The sequence below is a fragment of the Plectropomus leopardus genome, chromosome 2 (genome assembly GCF_008729295.1).
Source record: "Plectropomus leopardus isolate mb chromosome 2, YSFRI_Pleo_2.0, whole genome shotgun sequence".
NCBI classification, from domain to species: Eukaryota; Metazoa; Chordata; class Actinopteri; order Perciformes; family Serranidae; genus Plectropomus; species Plectropomus leopardus.
Genome location: NC_056464.1, coordinates 23916406 through 23927291, shown reverse-complemented (window position 1 = coordinate 23927291; position 10886 = coordinate 23916406). Strand labels below are relative to the sequence as shown.

Genomic DNA, 10886 nt, shown 5'->3' with positions numbered 1-10886 from the left:
GTGGGCCATGTTTAATAGCAGTAAAACTACAATTAAAACCTCAGTTTACAAACTCTAACACAACTCGTGTGATCACCATTATCAAGTCATATGCTCAGTACTGACCAACAGTGGAGGATGAAGTGTAAGATACTTAAGTAAAAGAACTAATACCAGACTCTGAAAATGATACAAGTGAAAGTCCTTCATTCACCTCAAAATTATTTAGAGCTGTACATGTATTAACTGTTTGGAAATGTTTTTATGCAAAAAAAAAATTGCAAAGTAACTAAAGCATTCAGATAAATCTAGTTTGGTTAAAAAAAAAAAAAAATGTGTGGAAAATGTGTGATGTGGAGTAGAAGTAGAAATTGGCATCAAAACAATTTGGTAAAGTTTGACTCATGTTACATGTGATCCCCAATGAATCTAAAAATCAATATATTTTCAGTATGTTTTTCCATGCTAGAAAAAAAATGTTTTCTTAAATTCAAGGTTACAAGGTATAAATAGTCATTTTGTGGATAAAGTTTTCCTCTTACACTGGAGCCCTCTTAAAGGAAAAGTTCAGCTCAAAATCAAAAATACATGTTTTTTCCTCTTACCTGTCGTCCTTCAGAGAACGTGAACGTCCATCACAGAGGGGCACCATGTTGCGTTACAACCTCTTTTTATGTCCATTTCCAAAGTGTATGCACTCAGTGAGTGGAGGTAGTGTAGTCTAATCCTTCTTTGGGCTGTCAAGCCATATGGATTCAATGTTGTTTTTCATGATGAGTTATTTTTCTGAATATCCTTACCATCATAGCAGGAACAATGACATATCATGGTCCTCACAAGATGGCGACCCCATCCGCAAAATTTAAAGACATGACATGGACTTATCATATAAATGTATCAGTGTGAATCTCACACCCAAACCATCTAGACTGATAAATAGCACTACAGGTAAGAGGAAGAATGAAGAAGAATATGTATTTTTTCACATTTTAGTCCAAAATTCACTTTTCAGCATTTTGGTAAATGTGTGAATAGACAAGACCAGAACTATCTGAGTCGTAAGGTAACAGTGGCAGAATAAGGGTGAACTGGCCCTTTAATGTACATTAATTTATGTTTCCTCAGCCTAACTTCTTGTTAACATGAAGTTAAGTTATCACCCTTGTTTTTTCTAATGTCATGACTTGTGAAAGATTGCCAGAGTGGGTTTGGACACTTCGTCTCTAAACTACCAAATAAACAGAGATGTTGTGGTGTGTTTGTTTAGGAAACCTGACAGCTAAATAGAGTTGCAGAGTGATGGTGCTGCAGTGTGTGAACTGTCTCTGGTATTATCAGTTATTGTAGTGTAAATCCACAGCCTGGCGGCCACAGGACGCCTCTAATCCTGCCAGTGATGGAGAGTCGGAGCCAGTTCAGTCTGTCAGGCGTCCCTCTGAGTGTGTGTGTGTGTGTACAAATCTTTGAATGTGTGTGTGACATCTCGTTGTATATTTAGAAGTAGCAATGTCAAGCTATGTTGCGTTCAGTTGGGAATTCTGTCGGTCTCTGTTGAATGCTATTTTGAGATCTAAGCCCTTTCAGTCTATCCCACCTGTGGATTGAGGTGTTTTTTGTGTGTGTGTGTGTTTGTGTGTGTGTGTGTTTGTGTGTGCGTGCGTGTGTGTGCCTACAAAAGAATGTGGAAAACCTCCCAGTATCATGCAGATTTAACTTCTAAACTCAATTTATGTTTTGAATATGAGTGAAATAAAAACTGGGGGGAAAAAAAGGTGACGTACACTAGTGTGGACACGTGTGTGTGTTTGAAGTCATTATTCATTGATCTGTCTCTGGCTGATTTGATACAGTTTGTGTGAACAGGCCCACCAGACGGACTCCATATGACTCAGACCGCATGTGGTTCAGTATTAATAGCATCGTTCTCGTATAAATCTGTCAGGCTGTGGGTGGTGCAGGAGACTGGAACTGTTTGGGTTAAATGAGGCAAACAAACAAAAAGAGAACAATTCAATGGAATAACAAAACTGAATCATTAAGGAGGATTTATTTAGTTTGTTTTGCCTGATTGAAAAGATACTAGCAGATAAAATTGAAAAATTGCCTCATATTTTTCTCAATTAGGCTTTTATCGTCTGTTACAATCTCAGTCTATGTGTTTCATGTTTTGTCTTTCTAACAGTTGAATACTGCACATTTATGACCTGTGCTGGACAAAGTACACAACTTTACTTGAGTTAAAGTAAAGATACTCCAATACAAGTGAAGGTCGCTGAATCCAAGTATTAAAAGAAGCAGAATTATTTACTGTCACATGTATATTGTACCCTAAAATTTGTCTTCTGCATGGGGCACCTGGTGGCTCAGTGGATAGAGCAGCGCCCCATGTGCAGAGGACGTGTCCTTGCTGCAGCGGCCACAGGTTCGAGTCTTTTATATGCCCTTTGCTGCATGTCTCCCCCTCTCTCTCTACCCCTTTCACGCTCACACTGTCCTATCATTTAAAGGCAATAAAAGCCCCCAAAAATAATAATATATATATATAAAAAAAATTGTCTTCTGCATCTTACCCATCCTCTATGCAGTAATGAGCAGCCAAATGCAGTGTTTTAAGTACTGGAGTACTTGCTTTTTAAAATCAATACTCAAACTTAAAAAAAAAAAAAAAAAAAAAATACTGGTGAATCCACAACTGAAGGCAAAACACTGAGTAAAAATATTAGCATATAAGTATATAAATATAAGTCACAAAAACTGCAGCTACAATAATAATAGAAAACTTTGTTTAAATTATTCATCTGGAATCAAGCAAATGTTCACAGACCTCAAACAACATGCAGAACTGCATTATCACAATTTATGAAGTTTTGCATTTTCCCAAAAAATCATCTGCAGACAAATGTTACCAGTAACAATAGCCGTCCTAGAAATGTAGGGGATTCAAAAGAGTAATATTTGTCTTTCAAATGAAGTTAAATCAAAGTAATACATTTCCCAAAAAATAATACTCAAGTACAATCAAGTAGTACTTAAAAACTGTACTTAAATACAGTAGTAGGGCTCAAAACCAGCTCATGCTGGTAGCTGGTTTTAGTTGATTTTAGCTGGTCTAAGATGATCTTTGATGATCTTGACTCAGGTCCTGCTGGTCTTTATGGTTTAGCTGGATGGGCCACCAGCATGACATGTTATTATCATTTATCTTTATGCTTAACACATGACAGTAGATTTAACTGACTTATGCTCTTTGCTTTTCATACCTTCCTCTAATGATACTACTATTTCTCCACACTCAAGGACATTGATTTGGTTTCAGTCTCAGAACTTCAATAGATGTATCAGCTAGAGTGACCATCACAAGCTGGCATGACCTGCTAAACCATCAATAATTATTCAAAAACATACCTAAAACTGGTCAAACAAGCTGGTCAACCATACCATCTTAACCATCTTAAGCTGGTAAGGCAGTAAAGATGTATTTCGTTACTGTCCACCACTGTGTCCCGATCCACTTTTATTCGGCTCCTTTGTGATTTTGAACCTCTGTCCTCTTCTGTCTCTAGGTGTATTTCATCTACGATGAGGAGGTGGAGGTGGAAGACAAAGAGGAACCAGCCCCTCCAGAACCAGTCAAACCAGTCAACGACAGACCTCACAAGTTCAAGGACCACTACTGCAAAAAACCAAAGTTTTGTGATGTCTGCGCACGCATGATAGTGTGTACGTCCATCCCTCTTGTTTACCCCATGACAAAATAAGTGAACTCCAGAGTAAGCTTTTAAATTCTGCTTTATTTTTGTTCTCTCCTCAGTAAACAATAAGTTTGCGTTGCGATGTAAGAACTGCAAAACCAGCATCCACCACCAGTGTCAGTCCTATGTGGAGTTCCAGAGATGTTTTGGCAAAATTGTGAGTTCAATGTTGTCGAGTACTGGCTTTGAAATAAGAAATATACAACAGAACTTTTTTTCCAGATATTTTGTCTCTCCTCTCTTCTCCAAATTTAGCCTCCAGGATTCAGAAGAGCCTACAGTTCTCCCCTATACAGCAGCCAGCAGAACGCCACAGTCTCACAGCTGCTGCCCTTCTGTGAGTCCTTCTCGTGTACACTTCATTGCCAGGTTGACAAATAACTACATTTTGTCACACCCCTCTGCATCTAATATTGACAGACAAGGCATCATTTAGCATCTTTATGAGTGTCTGTATGAGTGTTTACTATGGCTGACAAATGATTAACTTGTACAATCATGATTAATCGCAGAATTTCAATAGTTATTCGCGATTAATCACATTTTGTAACTGCATGTTTTAATTCAATAATTCTGAATAATAATAAGTTAATGACAAGGTGAAGCAATACCAGATTATCTTGATCAGAAATTAAATGGCAGCAAAAAACTGCATAGGATTAGCATTATGTGGGCTTGTCTGTAAAGGGGGAGACTGATGGGTACCCATTAAAACCCATTTAAAAATAAAAACAAAAATAAAGCTTTTTGTACGGACCTTAATTGCATTGAGATTAATGTGTTTATGCAGCCCTACTTTCACCTAACTCCAATTCAAACCCATTCACAGGAATATTAGACACTCAAAACAACTGGCATAGCAGAAAGTTCATAAAGGCAGGAGGTCAGGGTGGATGGATGGATAAAACAAACACATGACTTTCACCCAGGAGACTGTCGTTTGTGTTCTGGGTGAAACCAAAAGGCAACGATATTTTAACCTAAATCATGATCTTTTCCAAGACCAAGCCCCAAGGAGTTTTAGTGCTGAAACTTACATTTCCTGTGAACATGGAAGTTTATTTTGACAAGACACTGTATACATGTTCCGATTCTTTTTCTTAGTATTAAATAAGGTATTTAAACACCTCTTGTTACAACTGCCCATATGTTCTCACTCACCTGCATCCATATTTTCTCTGAGTGTGTATTGACTGATGACATTTGATTGGCAGCTCAGTCAAACCGCACTGACCCTGTGTTTGAGACTCTGCGTATCGGTGTGATCATGGCCAACAAGGAGCGTAAAAAAGGGTCTGAGGACAAGAAGAATGTGAGTATGAAAGCCCTAATAACACTTTATACACCACAAAACTGTCTGTGTAAACGATGCAGTAATTTAATGATTTAAAGCATTGTCATCTATGTCATGAGACTCTGACGTACAGGTAACTGTAGGCTTTAGGTTAGACTGTAGGTTACTGGGTTTGTTAGCAGAATGGTTTTACTGTATTTAGTGTTACAGTACATTAGTTTTACTAAACGGTTTTTTATGTATTATGTTTTTGTTTAATCTGATTCTGAAAGCCTAATTTAGTTATAAAAGGTGTTGCAGACAGTTCTATATATTTTTTTATGTACTGTTAATCTTAAATTGTTCAGATGATGATGATGATGATGGATGAAGATGAGTCGCAGCCCAAACCAGATGATGAAGGAGGTGAAGGAAGTAAGTGTGTTTCTTAGCAGCTGTCAAAATGTTTTGGTCGTTAACTTGTTGCTCTGTTAGATTAAATTTCTGAGAGTCATCATAACGATATGCAGATCTTTTGTCTGACTTTTATTTTCAGTTTGTCTTTTGATTCAGCACCTATCAACGCTTTTCTGTTTGTTTAAAACAAAAGCAGAAATAACATCAGATATCCTTTACAAACATGTAAACACAGCACCTGAAGTTATTTATTTGTTTGCTTTTCTTGTTTTTGTTGTTGTTGTCTGCCAGCAAACACAGAAGCAGACAAAAAAGGAGACAAGGCTCCTGCTGATGAAAAGGTCAGAAATTTGATAATAACAATGAAAACTAAATATTACAAAGATGTTTCTTAACCCGCTGAACCCTGAGCATATTGGTGCAATTTTTTCCAAAACATCGGAAAAAAGGCGATGACTTTGTAAGTGTTGAATGAATGAATGAATGAATAAATAAAGGCTTTTATTTTAGCGTCATTCCACCTACTGGCCGATCCCTCATGGGATTATATGACACCTTTGCAACAAGATGCACAGTAGTCCATAGTACGTTTCATTACATGAAGATAGCTTCCGGATTTTTTTTTTCTTTTTTGTGAGGGAAAGAAGAAAAAAAAAAACAAAAGCTAAGGAAAAAATATTTATAATTATCATGTCATTTTATTAGCACTTTTTCAAAGTCTTGTTTCCCTTTCCTTTTTCTTTTTAATTTTTTGGTTTGTTTTAACTTTTTTGGGGTAGTTTTCCTGTACTTTTTACAAATTTCTTGCAAATTTTTGGGGTAATTTCTTCCTTCATTGCTCAGTGCAGTTCTTGAAAGAGTTCTGAAAGAAATCAAGACAATTTTCTGAGATTTTAAAGGGTTGTTTGGCAATGTCACATCAGCATTGTGCTTTTCTTTGTGTTCAGCAGAGTAAAAAGCTTCAGCCGGGGAAGATTGGCGTGTTCAGTCAGTCTCACTACTACCTGGCTCTGTACCGCTTCAAAGCCATCGAGAAAGATGATCTGGATGTTCAGTGAGTCCCTCTCTCAGAGCATTTCCAAATCTTTCAGTTTTTCCTGCATACTTTCTTCCTGACTGTCTTATTCACACCAAACATACCTTTTTGCATCATTATTCAAGATTTAAATATTTAATATCCTGTTTGTTTCCAAGTGCTGGTGACCGTATCACAGTGATAGATGACTCCAATGAAGAATGGTGGAGGGTGAGTCCTAGATCTGTTTTCTTATGTTAGTCATGGAGATGCCAAGCTGATGTTTTCAATCCTGTCTGCTCTCCAAAAGTTATTACATTTTTACAGATAGACATCCAGATGAACTTGAGGCTCAATTAAGTAGATTTTGGTCATAATTTGGGATTTTTTGGGGTTTGAGCTGCAAGAATTTATGGTACATTCATGTGCACCTTTCAGCATTTTTAGCATTGTGCATTTCCTCAAACCACAGGTATGTTACATTTGTCCATTTCATACCTATTATGTCACCATTTATAAAGTGATGTACTTCAGATTACATGTTCATGAGCTGAATTTCTCATCAGGCGGTGGAGAGGGTAGTGAGAGGCATGACACTTCAGCAAGACAGCTGCCAAGCAGCAGACAGCAGTAGACCTCTGTTTAAAACCAACAAACAACAAGAGTGGTTATTTAAAATAAATCACCAGGACACATCGGTCTCTGTGACTACAGTCGTGCTCTAGCAGCATAAGTAGTCACTTACTCTGTTCTAGCAGCGTTTAAAGATATATTCTCTTTCTGTCTTGACTAAACCACTTTGTATCCTTTAGTAAGGGATGAAAGGAGCCTCAGAGTCTCCACTTTTTTCATTGATAATGTTAAGTCTCTCAAGCAATTTTTTACAGCCAATTTTTATAATACCTCCATGTCACCGATAGCTTAGGCCGGAGCCATTTTTTTTTTTTGGGTATGTCCGTTCATCTGTGAGTTCGTCCCATTCTTGTGAACACGATATCTTAAGAATGCCTTGTGGGACTCTGTTCAAATTTGACACAAACTTTCACTTGGACTCAGGGATGAACTGATTAGATTTTGGTGGTCAGAGGTGAACGTCACTGTGACTTCCTCAGTTTCATTCTTGTGAACGAGATATCTCCAGAACACCTTGAGGGTATTTCTTAATATTTGGCACAAACATTTACTTGAACCCAATGATGAGCTGCTTAGATTTTGGTGGGCAAAGGTCAAGGTCATGCTGACCTTGCGTTTGTTTCATTTTTGTGAACACAATTTCTCAATATTTGGCACAAATTTTCACTTGACCTGAAACATGACCTGATTTCAATCTGGTGGTTAAAGGCCGAAGGTCAAGGTCACAGTGACTTCATAAAGCACATTTTTGGCCAGACCTCAAGATCCCTGGGTCCCCACCTTGAAACTGTGCTTATTATATGGATCTTTTGTGCTGCTGGCGAGAAGATGTGTGTGAAGCATCCATTTCGTTTTCCATCCATTTCGTTTTCACAGTCATGGATGTTAACTGTAACTGCAATTTGACTGGTTTGCAAACAAACATTTTTGAGGGCCCCCTCCCATCAGGACCCTGAGTCAGTCCTACTTTTCCCCCCACTATGACGCTTGTGCTATCCAAGTGGACAACCACAGCATTGCCACAACTTAAAACTGAAAACTGACAGTTAAAGAAACAAAGAAAAAAGTTTAAAGGTATTTTCTACATATGACATGTACAAATATAACATATCAGCGGTTTGCAGAAATGTGCAATGCTAAAATCTGGTGACTGGGTTATGGGTTCATTTACTTCAAAGACAATTACTTTTAAGCATTGTGTGTATTTATGTAGTCATAACAACAATCAACTATCACTGACAAAAAAATGTAAACCATGAGACTTTGGGCGAAGCTTTGCAAGTTGGAAACTGTTCTTCAGAGGTGAGCTTCAAATTCAAAGATTAAGCTTTGGCTCCACCAGGGGAAGATCGGCGAGAGAACGGGCTTCATACCTGCTAACTACATCATCCGAGTGCGAGCAGGAGAGAGAGTCTACAAGGTGACACGCTCCTTCGTTGGCAACAGAGAGATGGGCCAAATCACTCTGAAGAAGGACCAGGTTAGCACACGCACACACACACACACACACACACACACACACACACACACACACTAAAAACATTATAATGCAGATGCACAAGTATGTAAACCATAAATGCCTCCACTATAAATAAATCTATTCCCAGTCTACTTTCCAAACAGTATGCCTACCCATAAATGAACTTAAAATATGTTGTTGTGTTTATTTCTGTGGTTGTGAGGACAGTTGATCCTCTTAGCTACAGAAATGCACTCGCGCACACACACACACACACACACACACACACTGTATGCTTTACACAGAAACACAAGAAGTGCGTCCACATCAACATGCAGCCTGAAGCACCATTTCACCAGTTCTCAAATCAATTCTCTGTAGATTTTTTGCTTAATAAAAGCCAAACCTAATCCACTGTCGTCCACACACTGTAGACTGTTAAAGCTTCATACACCTTAATTATTAAAAAACTAATCCAGAGGAGCAGGGCAAAAAATTACAAACACAGTAATTATGGAGTTCTTTTGACCAGATGTTTCAAAAGGGGAATCAAAAGAAAACACATGCTGTTTTCCAGTTCAATGAACTTAACATGGCACAGTTATTCATATAAATACAGCCATCATGTGTGTTGACATGACGGCAGTAAAAGAGATGAATAGAAACACACACACAGGCATGCGTCATGCTGACAAGAAGAGACAGATGTTGCGGTGTTGCTGATTTATGTTCAGTGACTACTATGTAACCTGAATGTTGAACTTCACAGCTGTTTAAATTTAACCCTCACTGTAAATTAACCTGAACATTAACTTTAAATTCTTGTTCTTCTCGTGAAGACGTGAGAACTATTCAGCAGCTTGCAGTGCTATCTGTTACACTGTCTTATTATATTACCACCACGTGGTGCCAAGGTTGGGTGTTTTCCACCTCTGCACCTCTAAAAGTCATTACCAACTACTCACCTGCTCTGTTGTGCTGCACTTGGGTCCTACCACACCTTGATACAATGCACCCTGAGTGTGTCTGGGCATGTGTGCACAAGCTCTGCTTGAGCAGACTTCTGATGTTTTTTGAGGGGTTCTTTTTAATTGTAACATTTTAGCAAAAGGAAATGTCTGTGGGAAGAATATATGTTCATGAAGAATTATTGCTTTTAGGGGATTCTTTGTTAATTGTGTAGGCAAAAACAGAGGAAAAAACAAAGTTTTCCTCACAAATTCAACGTAGTTTGATGAGGAATTGATGTACAGATGGTAATTTTGGGATGAAGTATTCATTTAAGAGTTCAATGTTAAATCCAGATTTTTTTTTTGCACATTTCAAAATCTGCTCTCTCAGTTTAGCAAACATAAATCTGGCTGATATGGTTAATTCTTTTTCACAATGTGTGAGATTGTTGAAATAGTTCATTTTGCACATGCATAGTGAAACATTTACTCTCACTGCCTCCAATTTTTTTTTACATGCACATTTCTTTTCTCTCTTGCCAAAGTTATGCATTAATGAATTTGCCGTAGCACACTCTCAAACGTTGAATTTTAGACTACCTTCTGCTCTAATTTGTTGTGTGCTTTGTATATATATTTGTTTTTGAGGACCAAGACAAGCATGTAGGAGAACAACAAGCATACAATTTGAAAACATTTAAAAACATTTTCAGTCTAAAATGTGTTTTTTGTGTGTCCTCAGATTGTAGTGAAGAAAGGTGAGGAGGTAAACGGCTACCTGAAGGTCAGTACAGGACGAAAGCTTGGCTTCTTCCCCGCCAACCTGCTGCAGGAGATCTGAGAAGGACCAGGCTGACGTCAAACCTGTGGCCAGCTTCCTCCCCAGTTTCATCACCTGCTGTGGCTGACAGGCTTGTTATTGGTCCAAAGCAACAAAAACATTTGATACCATTTTGATATCAGCAGACATTGGTTTTATAAGGTCACTCATGACCTTATAAAGACTGTGTGCAGAATTTACTGGGATGAATTTATCAAGCAGCAAACTCCAGAGCTGAAGGATGAAGCTAATGCAAAATTTCCAAAAAAATGCAGTTTCTCTAGTGGCCACTTGAGGCTGGCTCCAAAACAGTGTAAATCCTCATAGACCCCTGTGTCAAAATACCCAACTTTACAGCAGCAATAAACATATTTATAGCCTGGCACAAAATCCTGTTTTCTTTCCACTTGTCAGAAAGAAGCTATGTTATGTAAGAAAATGTATCTAACATCTCATTGACCAGTGTCTCATATTGCCTGTTTTGCCAACGTTCTGCAAACTGGAGACACAGGTGTTTTAGGAGGGAAAATACTTTGGCAGCACATTTGACACGTAGATAACTCAGGATTAACAATATGTATTTTTCAA

General features: G+C 38.0%; 1 protein-coding gene across 1 annotated transcript; it reads left to right on the top strand.

Annotated features, from left to right (window-relative positions):
* Positions 1–3548: 3548 nt before the first annotated feature.
* On the top strand, positions 3549–10672 carry LOC121958248 (SH3 and cysteine-rich domain-containing protein 3-like). Its single transcript, XM_042507136.1, has 10 exons — positions 3549–3699; positions 3791–3888; positions 3987–4068; positions 4946–5043; positions 5373–5439; positions 5713–5762; positions 6369–6475; positions 6616–6667; positions 8412–8549; positions 10221–10672. The coding sequence occupies exons 1-10, from the start codon at positions 3690–3692 to the stop codon at positions 10317–10319; spliced, it is 801 nt and encodes a 266-aa protein (XP_042363070.1). The 5' UTR covers positions 3549–3689; the 3' UTR covers positions 10320–10672.
* Positions 10673–10886: the final 214 nt, after the last annotated feature.

Coding starts and splice junctions, on each gene's coding strand:
- LOC121958248 (XM_042507136.1), top strand. Junction 6,668..8,411: donor CCAATGAAGAATGGTGGAGG/GTGAGTCCTAGA, acceptor TGGCTCCACCAG/GGGAAGATCGGCGAGAGAAC. Junction 8,550..10,220: donor TCACTCTGAAGAAGGACCAG/GTTAGCACACGC, acceptor GTGTGTCCTCAG/ATTGTAGTGAAGAAAGGTGA.